Here is a 20,187-nt window from a genome sequence, read left to right on the forward strand (position 1 = left end):
AAATCCACCAGGGAACTGGGAAACTGACCGCCTGCCCCCCACCCCATCAAATGTGTATATTTTATGATTAATATAGGTGAGATCAAGCTGGAGCATTTTTCCTCCTGAGAGGAGTGTCTGTATTTTTGGCTTTTTAAAGAGTAAGCGGGTAGAAAGCAACACAACTTAATTACTTAAGATAATTTGGATTTTATGAAGTCAATTATAATTTTTTATCTCAGAGCAGTAGGGAGTTGGCTCTTGGTACTAATCATCCAGTTTAATTTGCAGAGCCATCTTCTTAGACCAAATCAAATAAAAACAGAGCCAAACCCTGTAGAAAAGTTTGGCTGTGATAGGATAGGTGGGGGGTTTGCTCCTGAAGGTGAAGATTGCGGGTTGTTGTTTTAGGCTCTCTTGACGGCAGTGACGTCCCCGCACATTGAAATTCATGAGGGCACGATCCTGCAGACGGTTCGGACATGTTATAATATCTATTTGGCCAGCAAAAATCTCATCAATCAAACCACTGCCAAGGCTACCCTTACTCAGATGCTGAACGTCATTTTCACCCGCATGGAAAACCAAGTGGTGAGTGGTAGCAATTTTCGGTTGCTGGGGCGGAATACCATCCCATACTGTGAACTGTTTCATGTGTGGCCTAGGTGCCTGGTGAAGATTCACTAGCATTTTAAAGTTTATCCCTTCCTCCTCTGCATTCTCTGTTTTTGTTCTTTAAAAAGCAGAGAGAGGATCTAGCATGGGATTTGAAATTTGCATTCAGAATTTGCTTTGAATTTGTTGAAGGAATTTATTTCCTTTTTTAAATTCTCTCCGTTTGGAAATTTTTTATGCAACAAGCTGGTATATTTTCTGTTCCTTATCAAAACCCTAGAGCCATTTAGATTGAATCCCTTTTTTGTTGCCTTTCAGTTGCAGGAGGCCAGAGAATTAGAAAAACCAGTCCAGTCGAAACCCCAGTCCCCTGTGATCCAAGCTGCAGCCGTGTCCCCAAAGTTCAATCATCTGAAGCAGAGCCAGGCACAAAGCAAACCAACAACTCCTGAAAAGACGGAGGTAACCAATGGTGAGCATGCCACAAGTGCTTCTGGCAAAGTGAGCACGGAGAACGGAGATGCGCCCAGAGAAAGAGGCCCATCGCTGTCAGGTACAGCCCGTGCGCTGTCCCCATCCAGCTGGGACAGGGAGTCATCCTGTACCCAAGGGGCAGATGAAGGAGTTGGCTGATGTCATTGCAGGAAACCTCTGACAGCAGCTCTTCTATTTCTGGGCTTTCCCCTTGACTTCCCCTTTGCTTTTCTCTTACAAAACACAGCCAGCAAGGCCTGGTGTCTCAGGCCCCATGGGTACAGTTGGGTAGTTTTCTCTAGATAGTTCCTGGAATAGCTCTAGCTACTGCTGCTTAATTTCAGCTTCAGTGCCATGGGTTCAGCATGGAGCACTTGTCTCCCAGTAGTTAATCATTCGGGTGGGTAGTCACTCAGTGTCAGTCTTACCCTCCCAGAGGAGGACAAAGGCCTCATCTGTCATGTATCCATGGGCTCTCCCACTGCCCAGCAGTTAGTTGCTATTTATGGATGTTCGTGAAAGGATCTAGAAGGTGGGTGGGTGGGTGGATTCATAGAGAAACAGATATATAGATAGCTTTGTTTTCTTCTTCTGAGACCAAATACACTACTTGGTTTTGTGTGCTTTTTTAAATGAAAGAGACATTGCACACCTGATGAATAGTCTGAAAGTAAATAAAGCATGAAGCGTGAAGTCTTGGATTGAGTTGTCATAGAAGATTGTTTCTGAACGTTCACATCTCTCTCTAGGCAATTTGTATGAACCAGATCCTAAATTCATATACTTTTTTAAGAATATACCTTCTTCCCAAGTGATTCTGCCAAATAACTCTTCACTCTCACTGGTAGAAGTGCATACTTCTACATGAAGTATCTGACCCACCTTTATAACTCATCTCATGTCTCCTTCTGCCCCATTATTGGTAATGACTTCTGTTGGTGGCCAGAGGGCCCCATAGTTCAGCAGCTTTTGTTCAACTGTAATTTATCAGAGTGCTTGGCGTCCAATGGGAACAGACCAGGTGTTGCTAGAATGTGGCTCTGTGTCAGTTCGCTGAAGGCAAAGATCAAAGAGAGTTGCCATTAGAACTGTGTATGTCTCAGGGTGAACATAGTTACTCAGTCCCGCTGTCTTGTGTCTTGGAAGGTGCTCAGAAACTCCTGCCCCCACCCTCTGTATCTGTTGTCACCTTTGCCTTATTAACTCTCAGGGCAAGGACCAGGCAGGTTTTTACTGTATTCCTTATCAGGCTGTGGCTAATCAATAATTATTAATATTTAAGCACACTGTAATAAGCGTGGCTGTGCGGATGTGGAAACAGGTCTCTCTGAGCTGCATTAAAGTGCTTCGACTACAGTCCCTTTTATACCTGGCAGCCAAAGTGATCTCTTAAAAGCATGAATTAAATCACTACCCTCCTCTACTTAACCCCTTTGATAATTTCCCATCCTGTCCCACTCAGAGTGAAACCTACGCCCGCCCCGTCCCCAGGGCTTCCAGGACCCTGTGTGGCCTGGCCCCTGCCCATCTCTCTGTCCCCTTCTTACCCTTCCTTTCCCTTGTTTGCTGTGTGATGCGCAGCGGTGTTTCTGGTTCTTGAAAGTGCCCTGCTTGCTCTTGGTGCCTTTGCATGTACTGTCCTTTTCCCGTTCTCCTCTATCTTCAGGTCTCTTGGGTCTAACTCTGAAGCTCCCCATCACTTCTGTCCCATCATCCTCTTTTATTTTCTTCATAGCACTTAATCACTACCTGGAATCACTCAAGAGTTTTGTGTTTACTTGTTCCCAATCCAAGACCTAGGCCACCCTGTTCAGCGTTACGTTCCCAACACCCGGAATGGTTTCTAGCACCCATGGCAGACACTCAGTAAATATATATTTTTTTTAAATGAGTGGGGGAAAAATTAATTTCTAGAATGCAGCTTTGCAGAAACACAGTAACTTAAAATTCTGCTCCAAGATAGAATGCTCTACACTTAGTATATTGCTGTGGATTTTGTTGCCAGTACTTGGTGCCCTCCGTGACGCTTCTCCCAGGATGTGGGAATCAGATTGTTTCTAAGAATCAAATCGCAAACCTACAAATGGTAGGTCAGAATGGAGGTGCACTGTCACCATTAAAAAAAGTGACCAGCTTCCAGTTCTCCAGATGTGGCCCTTAAGAAAGAATGAGTCCTTCAGGAGGATGGGTTGAGGAGCCTGGGAAGCCTGGGAGGAAGACAGCCTGAGAGGCAGGTGGTGGAGGTGCCGGCCCAGGGGACACAGGGTCCTGGGTCTGAGTCCAGGCGAGAGGCTGGGCTCTGGAGCCTCAGTGACAGACAGCACGTCCAGCTCTCCTGCGGGCTCCATCGTGTAGGAATCGCCATCACGTGGCCACCCCAGACTAGCCAGTCACTGTGCCAGGCATGGTGCTGGCTAACTGGGCACTCCACACACATTGTCCTGTTTCACTGGGAACCGTCCCCTGGCCTTCTTGGGATAAGTTGCCTCCCAGTGAAATTCGTGTAGATGACAATTCACTGACAGACCAGAGCATCTTTTTCCCCTTAGCAGTTTTTCATCCCAAATTGATAAATCAACAATTTGTCAGTCTTATCAACCTGTCCAAGAAGTGGATCAGATCGCTCTTTGTAAACTCACAAAATGAGATTTTGAGCCTGCGCCTTGGTACCTTATGTGAATTTTGGGGCCTGGCCTGAAACCTTCCCTGGAGACCACACCCTGTTTTCCATTCATACCCCTTCTGATGGCCCAGCTCTTCTTGTCAATTTCTTAAAAAAAAAAAAAAAAAAGCTTTATTGAAATACAATCCACACTGCCTAAAGTGACCCATTTAAAATATACAGTTCAGTTCTTAGTATCTTCACAGCGTTGCACAGCAATCACCACAATCAATTTTAGGACAGTTTTATCACACCCAAAAGAAACCTTGTACCCACGAACAGTCACTTCCCAGTTTCTTTTGAGTTCATTTTGAAGATCCTGACTTTTTAACTCCCAACATTAGACTTTAGCATTTTCACATTTATAGAGCCAATAAGTAGCTGTTGTAGGTGCACAGTTACCTATGTGTTCACGGATTTTTTAGCTGCCTTTTTTCTTCTTGCATCCCATTCTTTAAGGGAAAAACAACCCAACTCTTAAATATTATGAACTAGAGAACATGCGTCTTCCCTCAGTCAGTTGTGGAGGTTCTGATCCGACACCCTCAGTTCAGATCATGACTCCACCACTCGGTAGCTGTGTGACCATGAGCAAAATCTTTAACCTCTCTGAGCCTCAATTTCTTCATCTTTAAAATGAGAATACCACTTGTACTTACAGGTTTGTGAGAATTAATAACAGTGTCTGGCACTCAGGGCTCTATAAGTATTTGCTGATACTACCTTTAAGATTAGTTTCAGCTTAAAAAAATGAGCTAGTTTAGAGAAAAATTAGATATTTCATATGGTAGTCAGATACGAGGGTGGCAGGAACAAGGCAGCAGCATAACATGAGCCTGTTGCCCATGTTAGCAACACCAATCCTCTGTTTTAGGAATTTTATTATTTTTGTTGACAAAAAAATAAGTCTCAGACTAACACTTTATAAAAACAAAATGTACCCACAGGTCCCCCTTCTTTCTGACTTGTTTTTGACACAGTCTGCTTTATAGGGAGGCTTTTCAACTCATTGCTTTACAGTATTTTTATTAGCTGTGTAATGTACATTTATTTGGGGACAATGAGTTGCCCAATGTATTTCTTACTGTTGAGGAACCATACTGGTGTGTGGCCAGAATGTGACAACAAACAGCTTTGTGCCCTGCTTTTTCCCTTTAGTTTTCTTACATACGACCAAATGCTTGGATGCTGGACATAACCAAACCGTAGTTTTTAGGAAACTGGAGTATGTCATATTTTATTGTTATCACGTGCTCACACTTGTCCTTTCCAACTCCAGGTCTCCCTTCTGCCCCTTTGCTTTTTCCCTAGCACCATGGCAGAGAGTATTATTTATTTAGTTATTATCCCAGCTAGAGTATAAGCACCTTGAGGATAAAGATCTTTGATTGATTGGTTGTTATTTTTTTTAACTGAAGTATTGTTGACTTACAATCTTATAATTGGTTTCAGGAGTACAACGTAGTGATTTGATATTTTTATAGATTATGCACCATACAAAATTATCACAATATTATTGACTGTATTTTCTGTGCTGTACTTTGTGTCCCTGTGACTTACTTATTTTATTTTATAACTGGTAATTTGTACCTTTTAATCCCCTTTACCTATCTTGCCCAAACCCCTTTCCTCCCTTCTAGTAATGGCTAATTTTCTGAATCTGTGAGTCTGTTTCTGTTTTGCTATATTTGTTCATTTGTTTTATTTTTATTTTCCACATATAAATGAAAACATGCAATATTTGTCTTTCTCTGACTTACTTCACTGGCATAATACCCTCTAGGTCCATCCATGTTATCACAAATGGCAAAATTTCCTTTTTATGGCCGAGTGGTATTCCTCTGTGCGTGTGTGTGTGCACGCGCGCGTGCACGCATGCAACATACCTTCTTTATCCATTCATCTGTTGATGGGCACTTGAGTTGCTTCCATATCTTGACTATTGTGAATAATGCTGCAATGAACATTGGGGTGCATGTGTCTTTTCTAATTAGTGTTTTTGTTTTCTTCAGATGAATACTCAGGAGTGGGGCTGCTGGAGCATATGGTAGATCTATTACTAATTTTTTGAGGGACCTCCGTGCTGTTTTCCATAGCGACTGCACCAATTTACATTCCCACCAACAGTGTACAAGGGTTCCTTTTTCCCCATATTCTCACCAACACTTGTTAGTCCTTGCCTGCCTGTATTTCCTGACTTTCCTAGTAGAAAGGTGGCCATGAGACCAAGTTCTAGCCGATGAGCGGCCAGCCTAAGTAACTGGGGATGGCACAGGCTTCCAGGAAGGCTCCTTACTAAGGGGTGTGACTCAGCTGAGAGCCCTGTTCCTACCCCCTTCTCCTTCTTCCTGCCTGGAACAAAATGGCAACATAAAGGAACCATAAGGTGACCCTGAGGATGGGAGTTACATGCTAAGGAATCTGAGATGGGCTTTCCCGTGTCTCTGTTTTCTGTCTGGTGAAATAGGGACCATGAGGGTTGGGGGTATGTGGGCTCATAAGATGCACTCACTCCATTCAGTCAACAAATGGACTGCCTGTGTTTAGCACTGATACAGGTATTTGGAATATATCACTGTTTAGAACAAAGATCGTTCATCAAAAAGATGCTCACAGCTAATTCAGAAGTTTTAGAAAGCAGTGCATCGGCACAGCAGAGGAAACAACAGAGAGAAAATGCAACCTGTGGACTGGGAGAAAATACTTGCAAACTGTACCTCTGATAAGGGGATAACATCCAAAATAGCTCAGAAACTCATACAACTCGATAGCAAAAAATAAGTAAATAACCCCATTGAAAACTGAGTAAAGGACCTGAATAGACAGTTCTCAAAAGAAGCCATACAAATAGCCAGGAGACAATTAAAACGGTGCTCAGCTTCACTAATAATCAGGAAAATAGAAATGAGAACCATGATGAGATACCACCTCGCTCCTATTAGGATGACTGTTGTCAGAAAGATGAGTTGTTAAGGATGGAGAGAAAAGAGAACCCTTGTACCCTGTTGGTAGGAATGTAAATTGGTGCAGCTGTTACAGAAAACAGTACGAGGTTCCTCAAAAAATTAAAAGTAGATCTACTTTATGATCCAGCAATCCTATTTTTGAATATATAGCCAAAGGGAATGAAATCAGGGTCTTGAAGAGAGAATCTAAACCTCCCCATGTTCGTTTCAGTGCTACTCACAATAGCCAAGATATGGAAACAGCCTAAGCATCTGTCAAAATGATGAATGGGTAAAGAAAATGTGTTTTATACACACACACACACACACACACACACACACACACACACACGCACGCACAATGGAATATTATTCAGCCTTTAAAAAGAAGGAAATCCTGCCATTTGTAACAACATGAATGGACCTGGAGGGCATTATGCTAAGTGAAAGAAGCCAGTTACAAAAAAGACAAGTACTGCATGATTCCACTTACATGAGGTGTACCTCGAGTAGTCAGATTCTTAGAGACAGAGTGAGAATGGTGGTTGGGGAAATGGGAAGATGTTTGTCAGGGGTACAAAGTTTCAGTTATGCAAGATGAGTAAGTTCTGGAGAGCCAGTGTACAACAGTGCGACCATAGTTAACAGTACTATGCTGGGTACTTGAAATGTGCTGAATGTAGATCTTAAGTGTTCTCACCACCAAAAAAAAAAAAAAAAGAGGAAAAGGAAAAATATAAAACTGTGAGGCAACGGATGTGCTAATTGGCTTTTTGTAGTGATTATTTTATAATGTATACATATATCAAATCATCAAGTTATACACCTTAGATATATAGATATATAAAAGTCTTGCCAGTTATACCTCACTGAAGTTTGCGGGCGGGAGAAGCGTGTGTAGACTAAACAGTGCATACCTGCAGACCAGGTGTACCCAGCGGCCACCGCTTTACAGCCTCTGATCTAACTCACCAAGCCTGCAGCAACTCTGATAAAATGTATTCATAAAGCTGATACTTCTTGGGTGTTGAATGTGTACAAGGGACTTTGGAATGTATAACAGAGATTAGAAACTGTTGTCATAATTCTGTTAAATCATAGCATCAAAGAATGTTGGAATTGGAAAGGAGCTTGGAAATATCTAGTTACGTGTTTACCAGATCGTGGTTTGGACGGGATGATTTTAGAAGACTCGTAGGTGAATGGTTTTTATTTGAATAGTTACACATTTGTTTTAGCATGCATTCAGAAAATATAATTGGCATATGAAACCTGTGGTTTTGTAAACATTAATTATTGCTTAAGACGAGGTAAAGAGCTTTGTTAAATATATATATGTAATAAAGTAAGTGGTGCACGAACATGGCAGAAATTCGAAAAGTTGTATAAGAGTGACTAAAGCATGGGTGACACTGATCTCGACTAAATCATCTCATTTGGAAGAAGAGACAGGTTTAGAAGATTTTGACTGTGGCTGCAGGCTTTTCTAACTTCCATTCAAGTAGTTTTTTGCCTTCTAAGAAAAGCATATAACATCAGTATTTTTCATGTAAATTTGCTTACTCATAAAAATAGTTACGATGGTTTTATTTGTCAGTTAGACCTCAGTAAAGCTGGGGGTGGGGGCAGGGAATAACTAAATAGTTATGGTGGGTTAAGTGCTCAATGTAAATGAAAATATTTCATGCTGCTTCTCTAGGACCTAGAGGACCAAGCACAGAACCCATAAAAATAGTGGCTTGATTGAAAATACTCATTAAAGAAGAGCTTAAAGGGTTATTTTGGTTTTGTTTATTTAACATGATGGCCTTTTTGTCCATGATGTTTTATAAATCAGTGATGTTTACTTCTAAAAATCTAGTCAAGTGCTGTTTGCTAGTTCTCCTAGAACTAGTTTTCTACAAAAACAAAAAACAAACAAGCAAAAAAACCTGGTACTGAATCTCTTCCACTTAAACAGTTAACATTTTACAGAACAATTCAATTTAAAATTTAGTAAATTCTCAACTGTCACATTAGAAATCTCACGCTAAGTTTTGGGTTTACAGTGTGGGAAAATGAAGCAGCAGAAGGCACGTTATTTACCAAGGCTCTGGAACTCGAGGGGAAGGGGCGAGACAAAGCTTCACTTTTGTTCTGCCAGAAACCATGACTGGATAAAATCCAGCTCCTGCCTCCAACCCGGGGGTGGTGGAGAGGGCCCTGGGCTGAGCAGCTGTGACTCAGGAAGGAAGAGGGTCTGAGTGTTCCACAAAGGGAAGACAGAGTCATAGCAGATGCTGCCCACGAGTTTGCAGAGTTTGCAGGGCATGATCAGATTTGGCTTTGGAGAGTGCTTCTTTGCACCCTTGCCTTCTGAAATGTGACTCTAGAGAACGTTGACTTAATCTCCTTCTCCATCTTCCTTTGTTTTCCCTGGAAATGCCCACGTGTATGTGTTCGCATTTGTATTTGGTGTTTGTGTGTAGGGACCGAAGATGGAGCCCAGGAGGTGGTGAAGGAGATCTTAGAAGATGTGGTCACATCTGCTGTTAAAGGTAAGAACCAAGAACCCAGCCTTTCCTCCTACTCATTCCTCCACAAAAGTCCTCAGCCAGACGTTTTAGTGGAGGAGTGTCCTCCAGGGAGCTCATGGGAACTGAGTCTGTCCATCTTTCATATGTAATTCAGAAATTACTTGTTAGTGATGGATTTTATTCCCACTCGGTTTGGGTTCAAGAAACACAGTCTGACAGTGTTAGGGTTGAGTTCTCCACATGGAGACACAGAGGACTGTTTCCGTATCATCCAGGTTTTTCTAGGAGTGGGCAGTGAGCCCTGAGGTGGTGAATTTCCATGGCCAGCCATTGATGTGTCCAGGAGACAGGTCCCATGTCAGCAGGTATCAGAAGCACAGGGAAGCTTTGTTTGTTTTGTTGGACTTTGTTCATAACTCCCTCAGTTTTTGGTGTGGCTTCACTGGATTTAAACTTGTAGAGCTCAAAATGTCTACTAGATGATTTTGTTTGTTTGTTTGTTTTTACCCAAAATCTCAGGTCAGTGCTTATGTGTTGAACACTCAGCTCCAGTGCCAAAAAACTATTAATGGGATCAGAAATTGATAAATTAGTGGTTGCAATCAACATATTTTAAATGAAAGAGAATAAAATGAAAATAAAATACAAACTGAAGGCATTGCATATAGTAATGTTAAGCATTGTTTTGTGAAATGTGTGTTTCAATGATGTATTTATATGTGCACATGTATACTGGGTCATAATTTTTAAAATGTGTTTCTTACTGAGGATCAGGTCAGAGAAATTTGACCCACTGCTCTCAGCCCTATCTTTTTGTTAATTTAAGGTACCACCAAGCTATATACATAAATTTCATTATTTGTTTAACTCTGTAAAAATGTCTTTAAAATAGAATAATTTTATTTCATACTCAGATTTTTTTTTCTGGGGCCCTCATAAGAAGTCCTCATGTAATGAATACTTGCCTGTCTTGTTCCCTGCAGTATCCCTCAGCCCCTAGCACCGAGCTTGGCACGTAATAGGCACCTAATAAATATTTGTCAAATGAATGTCTGCCTCGAAAACTGTTATGGAAGATTGTGCTTACTAAGTTGTTTGGTGTCCCTTGTATGTATAAAGATCCACGTGGTAGATTCCTCATACAGCTCAGCTGTTCTGCTAATCATCAGATAGGCTTTCTTTATTTAATTTAATTCTTTGTCTTTTCCTTTTCCACATGGCTGCTAGGAAGCTCAAGCCTATATTTTTTCCCCAGTGACTAAGGTTTTCTATCATAACTGTCAGATTCTTTTCATTTACATAACTCTTGTTCTTTAACCCCTATATTAAGAGCCCTTTAAAAAAAAATCTGTGCTTTTTATGTTTAGTTATTTCTAATCTTCTTTGAAAGTAGGTAGGGGTACGCAGGGCTGCTGTATTGCACAATTCTGGAAGCATCACTGACCTGGTCCACAATATGAACAAAGGCACCTGGGAGTGGGGCTGTGGGTAGTAGACATGCAAAGCCAAAGCACTGCTTTGGCCAAACCTTTTTCAAAATTATGTCAGTCACAAGGCAGTGGTGCAGGGAAGGGGGAAAAGCAGTTGCTAGTTCTTCCTGGTCTCAGGCCAGCTTATAGGGTAAGTACTAACTTGGTGATGACTTTTGCATTGTATTTTAAGAAGCAGCACAAAAGCATGGTCTGACAGAGCCGGAGAGGGTCCTGGGCGAACTGGAGTGCCAGGAACGTGCTGTTCCCCCAGCAGCTGATGAAAACTCACAGACCAATGGGATAGCAGATGACAGGCAGTCCCTGTCGTCGGCGGATAATCTGGTATGTTGGTGATCCTCTATCAGATGCATTTCGATTTGCTTTTTTAGAAAATGCAGAATTAAATCTCTATCAGAAGAAGTGAGGGAAAACCAGCAGGCCCTGTTCAGTAATTTTGTCACACCGTCCCGGCCTGATAGTCTGTGTTAGTTGGTTCCGTTCTTGAAACACGCTGATGGTGGGTGGTATATAACATTGTTGTTAAACCCTGTTTATTCAGACTGTTTAAAACTTATATATCTCCTGCCCTTATTCTTTTCTCCCAAAATGGTACACATTCATTATAGAAAAATAAGAAAATATTGAGAAGGAAAGATAAGGAGATAAAACTCATCCCTAATCTTCTGACCCAGAGGTAACTCCTCGGTAACATCTCACCTTTATCCATCTAGATTTTTCTCTCCCTCTCTTATTTATTTACCACTTAAATGTAATAATACAACATACATGCTGTTTTATAACCTGCTTTTTCAACTTAACGTATATTATGAACATCCTTTCAGGCCCCCATGTCTGCTACGTTATTTTTTTTTAAACAGCTTTGTTGTCTTGAAAATATAAACAATCAAAACAGAACAAAATATGATATTAACATCCCATCTGAACCCACTCTCTCTCTACACCTTTTCACCAGTGTTTCTCTACCTTTTAAATTATCCCCCCACCACACACACACACAGGAGCTTTTTTATGTATTTCTTTTTCCTAATCACCACCCCCGTTCACAAAACTTTAAAGCCACTGATAACCTAGGTAGCTGTTTATGTACTGTATGTATATCTGTGCTTTATACCTAAAAAGAATAAGATTTTTTTTCCACATACCCGCTGCCAGGAACCAATTTTTGCCCCTGTCTTAGTCTGTTTAGGCTGCTATAACAGAATGCCGTAGACCGGGTGAATCGTAAACAACAGAAACGCATTTGTCACAGTTCTGGGGCTGAGAAGTCTAAGGTCAAGGTACCAGCAGTTTCAGTGTCTGCTGAGAGCCTGTTCCTGGTTCATAGACACCTGGCTTCCTGCTCTGTCCTCACGTGGCAGAAGCGGCGAGGGAGCTCTCTGGGGCCTCTTTAATAAGGACACTGGTCCTATTCATGAGGGCGCCAACCTCATGACCTAACCACCTCCAAGTACCATCACAGTAGGGATTAGATTTCAACATATGAATCTGGGAGGGACACAGACATCCAGTCCCTAGCAGTCGTCTTGGAGTTGTATCATCCCCATTAAGGATGCACTTATTTAGGGATGTACTTAAATCCGTCCGAGGGACTTGTGTCTTACATACTAGGCTGCAGTTTGCTTTGTTCGCTCAACACTGTTTTATGGACATCTTTTCACATCAGTGCTGTGTATCTGTCTAGATATATACGTCTAGCTAATTTTTTTAATAATCATGTGAAATTCTATCATAGATTACCATAATCTATTTAACCAATTCTCTGTTAGGTTTTGGGGTTATTTCAGTTTAATCACAGGAGGCAGTTCTACAGTGAACATCCTTACAGATAAATCTCGTGCCCGTCCTTAATTCTTTCTTTACGAAAAATTCCTCCAAGTGGTACTGCTGGGTCAAGAGTTGGAAGCTTTAAGGCTTTTGTTCCTTAACATCAAATTAGCCTGCCAGGAAGGCAGTGCTTGAATTTCTACTACCTGGAAGCTCTCGGCATTCCTTTTCCCATTCCCTCATTAAAACTGGACAATTGCATTCAGATCTTTGCGGATCTAGTGGGAGAAAGAGCCTGCCTTAATAATTAGTAGTAAGGTTATTTAGGTTTAGCTGTCATTTGCATTTCTTGGTGAATTGCTCACTCATGGTTTTTGCCTGTTTTTCGTTTGGGAGTAGAGTTTCTGTATTCCCTTAATGAATTATGAGAACTTTTTCAAGATATTCATCCTTGTCGTATTACAAATATTTATTTAAAAATGTTTTAAATGTAGCTAACTTAAAGAAGTTTATTTTAAAACATCTATCATTTTTCCCCCATTTTTCCTGCAATAGTATTCTTAGGAATACCTTTTTTACGCAAGCTAGTATAGACAGTTACCTCTATTTGTTTCAGGGTTTTTTTTTTGTGGTTTAACCTTCCCTCATTTATCATTTTAAACCATCTACAACCACTGTTTGAAGTACAAGGAACGAGGCTTGAGAATTGCTGTAATGACTCCCCCTAAGCTTCTGTTTTGACATATTGTCTCCTCCCCCATAACCGTCACTTCCCCCACTGAATGCATAATGTAAATTTTCATGAGATAATTACATTTCTTATTTTTGAAAAGAGTTATTCTTTTGTTTGGACCTTTTGATTTTTCTCGTCTTTGTTCTAATCTTAGGAATCAGATGCACAAGGACATCACGTGGCAGTGAGGTTCTCTCACATTCTGCAGAAGGATGCCTTCCTGGTGTTTCGCTCCCTTTGCAAGCTGTCCATGAAACCCCTTGGTGAAGGTCCCCCGGATCCAAAGTGAGCAGACAGCAGTTCTTGGCCATCTATAACCCAGATGATCCAGGAGACTCTCTAGGGTTCCAAGAAACCCCATGCCTTGTCCCCTGGTTGGTGCGAATGCAGAAATCCATAGGATGGTTTTACAACCTTTCAGACTTGCAGGTCCCTAGTCTTTTCATCATGAATTGTCTCTGTGTCCCCATCAACCAAGATTACTGTGCCCAGTTTTGCTTTCCTTGGTTTATATGCTAAAAAAAAAAAATTGTTATAGTGAATATTCACCCTCTTTTTACTGACTAATGAACTTAATCTCGTGATCGGAAAGTCCCCTGTCAGGATGCATACAAACCTCAGTTTCCTGCCCTGGTTGGAAACTTTGCTTCATGGATACAGATTTAAGCCCCACATTCAACCCAGGAAGGCCGGACCTTTAGAGTGAAGGAACGACCACAAGGGTGGTAGTGCTGTGGAGTGTCGAAGCAGAAGTTCTGGAGCCATGGTGAGCTGCATTCAGCCCTGGCTCATTTGAGCAGTGGCTCCATGACCGTATGAGTTACCAAACCTCACCTGAAAAATGGGAATATGGAAAATCACCTTATAGGATCAATTACATAAAAAGATAGAATGACATCTCGAGGTGGGGGGAGCTTGCACTTTTATAGAGTTTTATAGTCACTATTATTATTATTATTATTATTATTATTATTATTATTATTATTATTATTATTATTATTACTACTACTACTACTCACTAGTAATAATCTTCACTCTTCTGTTGAGACTGTGATGATCATTAGGGAAAGGGCTCTTGGAAGTGTCCCTTTCTCTCCATCCCCGTGGCCAGGGTGGGGAGCATGAGGCAGGTGGAGGGAGAGCACTGTTTCCGTTGTCTCTGAAGGTGGAGCGGGACAGATGTTTTAGTCTCTCATGACTGACATAAAGTAGTTGGTTCTGTTAGTTTAGTGGCAGAACCAGCTTCCCAGAATCAGTTTGCACTTTCTTACCCCTGCTGTCTTCTCTGCTTTATGACAGGGAGAGGGAAGTAATGGGAATCGGCAGCCCTCGTTTTGAAAGGCCTGCAGGTTCTGTGAGAACCCACCTCATGCCATCCGCCCTCATTCTCTTGACATTTAGGTCCTGTCACCAGTTCTTAACTCCCCGGCTTCTCAGAAAGTCCTGCTCACGGATAGAGGAGTGCGACCTTCTCAAGAAACACCCTTCTTAAAATTTTCTCTTTTAGCACTGTCATGGTTTTTCCTGTTCTCTGCCAGATCCCACGAGCTGCGCTCCAAGGTGGTTTCTCTGCAGCTCCTGCTCTCCGTGCTGCAGAACGCCGGCCCGGTCTTCAGGACGCACGAGATGTTCATCAATGCAATCAAGCAATATCTCTGCGTGGCGCTGTCCAAGAATGGCGTCTCTTCAGTGCCTGATGTCTTTGAGCTCTCTCTTGCCATTTTTCTTACTCTTCTTTCAAACTTTAAAATGCACTTGAAGATGCAGATAGAGGTACAGACTCCAAACTGATTTTTTTTTTAATTTGATGATGCTTTTACATGATGAGTTAACCGCTGGCAGCATAGTCACCAGGAATCAGTACTTGCTGGCACCCCAGAGAAGAGCTTTTTGAGTGAGAGAATACGTTTCTATACAAAGTTACTGCCCCTAAATCTTGTGTGCCGTCCATTTGAACCAGAGGTTTAAACTGTATGGTCTGGGTATTGGGCTCAGTCCCCCAGACGTGTTTGTTTGGCCTATAAATTGTTTGAAATAACTTGAATTAGCTTCCAAGTTGAAAAACCAGATTCTCCACAAAAATGCAAAATTCTGATTTTTCTCAAAAAACTGTAACACCAATCCTGCCTTTCACATGACAGTTCCCGGTGGTTTCTCAGGAGCAGTTGCTCCCTCGAATAGAGCCCTGCTCTCAGTTCTCCGTGGTCTGACCCGATTAGCTGTTCCCGCATGAGGCCGGGTTCCAGGGCTGTTCCGCAGCCTGTCTGCGCCCCTCTTCCCCCTGCCCAGGCTGCTTCACTCAGGGGCTCTGCCTGTTCTTCAAAGATTTTGGGGTTTTTGAGCCCTAATTTAAACTGTCTATTAATGAGTGTCCTCCTTTGGCCTTTCCTTATCATATAGGTCTTTTTCAAAGAGATTTTCCTGAACATTTTAGAGACGTCAACGAGTTCCTTTGAGCACCGGTGGATGGTCATTCAGACCCTGACGAGGATCTGTGCAGGTGTGTCCGCCCTGTGGGGGCTCGTCCATTTGACTTGCCCAGAAACACTTTTGATGCTTTCATTCTCCCAAGTCCAGATTAAGACCTTTAACTCCTTCTTTTAGAGTTTTAATGAAGTGCTGAGAAAATTCTTAACCTTAAAGGCTAATGCTAGCCAAACGACCAGCCCCCGCCCCCCCCCCCCAGTTCTCCTCCTTTAGAAGGTGACCAAGATTGGTTTGCCTGGGACTTTCTGGGTTTTGCATGGAAAGTCCCATGTCCTTGGAAACTCCCTAATCCTGAAAGACCAGGATACTTGTCACCCTCCCTACAAGCTGAACATGGTTTATAAGTCACAGGGTCCCAGGTATTGGTGCTGCCAGGCCTTGACTGGATGCTAAGGTAAATTTGGATTCCCTTTCACTATACAGTTGTGTGTCTGTAAACCGAGCATCTGTCATCAAATGTAACTTCATAAAAGTTACACAACTTTAAGAGGTGGATGGGGCCCTGGCTCTCCCTTTTTTGATGAGAGTGAGCCGTGCGAAGGTGGAATGTACCGCTGGAGATTTCAGTTAGTGCCAGGGCAGGCCTGGAAAGAGGGCTTCCCATGCCCCCAGTACTCCCGCCGTACATTTTCCTAGTGAGGTGTGTCCAAGCTGAGTTAGTAATTCACTGGGAAAAGTTTTTGACAAGAGAATCTCATTTAATAAGAAAACATAACTACTATCTGTGTCCCATCAGAATTTCTAACATCCGTGTGTTATTTTCTAAGATGCCCAGTGTGTTGTAGATATTTATGTCAACTACGACTGTGATTTAAATGCTGCTAACATTTTTGAGCGCCTCGTAAATGATTTATCCAAAATCGCTCAGGGAAGAAGTGGACACGAGCTGGGAATGACACCTCTGCAGGTAAAAACACTGAGAACACTCACTCATATTTAAAGTTCATTCATTTCAATAAACATTTATCGAGCACCACCATGTGCCCAGCACTGCCCCTGGGGTTGGAGGCCCAGCAGAGAACAGAACCCAGACACGTATGCACATGTGCACGATTGTTACAGTCCCGACACGTAACAGCAGGCAGTGGAGAAGTCAGCTGCAGAGGGCAATAAAGCAGGGATAACAGAGAGAGGGTGTTGGAGCTGAGGTTGTTGCCATTTTAAATGGGGTCACTGAGTAGTCTCCTGGAGAAGGTGACCGTGGAGCCTGAGACCTGTAGGGAGTGAGCACACTCCCAGTCACCTTCCCGCAGATCGTGTGGAAACAGGATCCCAGGCTCCAGTAGCTGCAAAGGAGATTGCCTCTTATTAAATTGCCTCATTGTTAGATTTTTTAAAAGGGGGCATTTTAAGAGGTTTTTTTAAAAAAATTATATGGCAATGAATGTGAACTTCCTTTTAAAAATCCAAATAACACTCTTCATTTTAGGAAAGCACACATCCCGTAGTTTTGCGGCTAGGGTGTTTGTAATGAACAGCTTTAAAGATGGTCAGGGTATTTGTAATGAGCCCTCAATATTTCTGTCACCTGTTACCTTTCCCTTGGATTTTGTACTTAATAGCACTGAATGTCAGAGATCAGCTCATGTCCTCCCAGGGTTCCCGGTGCCCTGTATGTGTCTGCACTTAATTCATCAGCTAAGTCTCTGTGCCGTGTCACTTTGTCATTTAGGAGCTCAGTCTGAGGAAGAAAGGCCTGGAGTGCCTCGTGTCCATCCTCAAGTGCATGGTGGAGTGGAGCAAAGACCTGTATGTGAACCCCAACCACCAGACCAGCCTCGGTGAGGGAGCACTGCCGTCCCCACTCCCTTCCCCGTGGGCTACTCACGGCTGTTGGGACAAGCTGTCTTGGTAGAGCTGTCTTAGAATTAGCAGAACTTTAGTTTGCGAAAAACCTGAAGTATGTTAAGGGTGCCGTTATTTAATCCATCTGGAATTTGTGGGGGGAACAGTGTGATTTGTGCTGTAATTTCATTTTCCCAGTGAAGAGCCAGTTATCCCAACATATTTCTTTAGTAGTCTCTGCTTCCCTCACTGATCTGAAGCACATCTTTGTGATATATACCGCATCCCCTGTGTGCATAAATCCTTTTCTGAATTTTCTGTCCTGCTCCGTTGATTTGTCTGTCCTTACACCAGCGCCGTGCTTTTCATACGCCTGGAGTTCTGCAGTGAGTTTCAGTTCCTGCTAGGACAGGTCCTCCTGCTCACTGTTCCTTAAGCGTCTTGACTGTTTTTGCACTTTTATTCTTTCCTGTGGATTTTTGCATTATCTTATCAAGTCCCACAAACAAGTAAGTTGTTAAGTGAAGTAACGGAGTTACATCAGGGTGTTCGTGATCCATACAGAACAATATTAGTGTTAGAGGCCTGGGAAAGGGAACTGCAGAGCCAGACCTCAGCTCATCCCTGTCTGTGTCCCATCTGCTTATTTGGTTTCCTTTGCTTTTATGTCATCACAGGTCAGGAGAGGCCCACAGATCAGGAAATGGGGGACGGGAAAGGCCTTGACATGGCAAGACGGAGCAGCGTGACATCCATGGAGTCCACAGTATCCTCGGGAACTCAGACAACCGTCCAGGATGATCCAGAGCAGTTTGAGGTCATCAAGCAACAAAAGGAGATAATTGAACATGGCATTGAGCTGTGAGTGTGGCTGTTGATCTAGCTGAATCTCTTGGGAACCTTGCACTGACTCCTCAGGACTAAATGCCTGTTACAAAAGACTAGAGCCGGGCCTGATCAAGCCAGGCTGTGAGTGAGTGAAGGAGGGTGTGAGAGAAATTTAATAGCTTTGTGTGGTTGATGCCCGGTCTTTAAAAAAAAATTTTCCTAATTAAAAAAATTAAACCAGTTTAGAAAATACAGAAAAGTATAAAGCAAGAATGTTAAAAATCACTTATAAAATTACTACCTAGAGAAAATCACTATTAGTAACATTTTTTTCTATTTATTATGAAAAATTTCAACATACAGAAAAATTAACTTTTGCCATATTAGTGTTAATCTGTGTATGTTTCCCCCTCCCCCTGGATCATTTGAAAGTAATTTGTAGCCATTATAATACTTCAGCTCTACATTGTTGAAAAGTAAAGGCACTCTCCCATATAGCCACATCATCATCATTGCAATCACTGGTAAATCTTAATGTTTCTTTCCAGTCTTTTACACACAAAAATAAATAAACACACAATCTTACATCCTGTCCAACTTTTGAAAGCTCCGTTGACTTAATAAACTCAATTTATTTTAAAGGTTGATGTTACAATACTTATTTATTAAAGGGTTGATCTCATTTCCACTCTCACTATCCCAGCATCCCCCCAGTCTGTTCTCCCACAGCAGCTAAAATAATCTTTTAAAAACTGAAACTAGATCTTATCACTCCCCTGCCTAAATCATTCCAGGTTTCCCAATTCCTCACCACACCCTAATCCAGTTTCCAGCCTCCCTCACTGACCTCATCTCCTTCCAGTACTCCTGAGTCACACAGTGCCTTGCAGTCCCTTGAACACCCCAGGGTCTTTTTGCCACTGCACCCTCTGCTTGGAATATTCTTGGGTCTTTTTCATCCTTTAGGCTTGGCAAACATCTCAGAGAGGCCTCCTGTAACCAGCGTCATCTAAACAGGTCGTGAGTTTGTCTCTGTCCCTGCACCATATTCATATCCTTTCCCCTCAGCCCTTGCCACAGTAATAACAGTACTTAAGCACCATTAAATCCCAGAGTGGACAGTCTAGGGCTGGTACTGTGGCTCTTATGGACGTCAGAGATCCAGGCTCCTTTTATCTTCCTGCTTCGCCATCCTGAATACAATTTTCATCTTCACTATTGCCTCATGATTTACTGTGACTGCAGTACTCCAGTCATCACACGTGTATTCTGGGGAAGGAGACAGAACAAAAAGTACATACTTCTCAGCCAAGTCAGCTTTGTTAAAAGTCCTTCCTAGAAGTACCCACACCTCTTCTGCCCATATCTCAGTGTCTGGAACTTTGGCACATGGCCATGCTTTGTTTCAGGGAAGCAGGGAAATGTAGTTTTTACCCCAGGTAGTTGTGTGTCCAGCTAAGCATCTAGGTTTTATTAGTGTTGGAGAAGAGGAGAATGGATACTGGGTGACAGCCAGCAGATTCTGAACAGCTAGGTCAGAACTTAAAGGTGAAACTAAGAAAAGCTGCCAGGACACACAGGACCTTCCTAGCTGATAAGTGACAACTTGTTCATGGTGTTATTACAGTTTGCCCCAACCCCAGCTTTTTCCATCCTCCAGATTTTGAAATAAGCAACCTGTGTTCTGTCTCTTCTTGAAACAGTTTCAACAAGAAACCCAAGAGAGGGATCCAGTATCTCCAGGAGCAGGGCATGCTGGGAACGTCAGTTGAAGACATCGCCCAATTCCTGCACCAGGAGGAGCGCCTTGATTCTGTAAGACTGGGGGTTGGGCGCTTGCATGCGGCTTCTGTCATGTGATTCTGAGACCTTGATGGTTTTAACGTAGAGATTGGCCAACCCTCAG

General features: G+C 42.4%; 1 protein-coding gene across 4 annotated transcripts in view; it reads left to right on the forward strand.

Annotated features, from left to right (window-relative positions):
* The window catches only part of ARFGEF2 (ADP ribosylation factor guanine nucleotide exchange factor 2), an 84,270-nt gene that overhangs the window by 21,701 nt on the left and 42,382 nt on the right, over positions 1-20,187 (forward strand). For 3 of the 4 annotated variants that reach the window (XM_032461330.1, XM_006174994.3, XM_032461332.1), the window contains 11 exons: positions 391-570; positions 913-1,147; positions 9,144-9,212; positions 10,854-11,005; positions 13,336-13,466; positions 14,720-14,954; positions 15,582-15,681; positions 16,436-16,575; positions 17,341-17,449; positions 18,131-18,314; positions 19,985-20,096. In XM_032461330.1, the coding sequence (XP_032317221.1) occupies positions 391-570; positions 913-1,147; positions 9,144-9,212; positions 10,854-11,005; positions 13,336-13,466; positions 14,720-14,954; positions 15,582-15,681; positions 16,436-16,575; positions 17,341-17,449; positions 18,131-18,314; positions 19,985-20,096 (1,647 nt within the window). The remainder of the gene's footprint in view (positions 1-390; positions 571-912; positions 1,148-9,143; positions 9,213-10,853; positions 11,006-13,335; positions 13,467-14,719; positions 14,955-15,581; positions 15,682-16,435; positions 16,576-17,340; positions 17,450-18,130; positions 18,315-19,984; positions 20,097-20,187) is intronic. The other variant, XM_032461331.1, reaches the window with a different exon arrangement.

Source organism: Camelus ferus, chromosome 19 (assembly GCF_009834535.1).
Source record: "Camelus ferus isolate YT-003-E chromosome 19, BCGSAC_Cfer_1.0, whole genome shotgun sequence".
Taxonomy (NCBI): Eukaryota; Metazoa; Chordata; class Mammalia; order Artiodactyla; family Camelidae; genus Camelus; species Camelus ferus.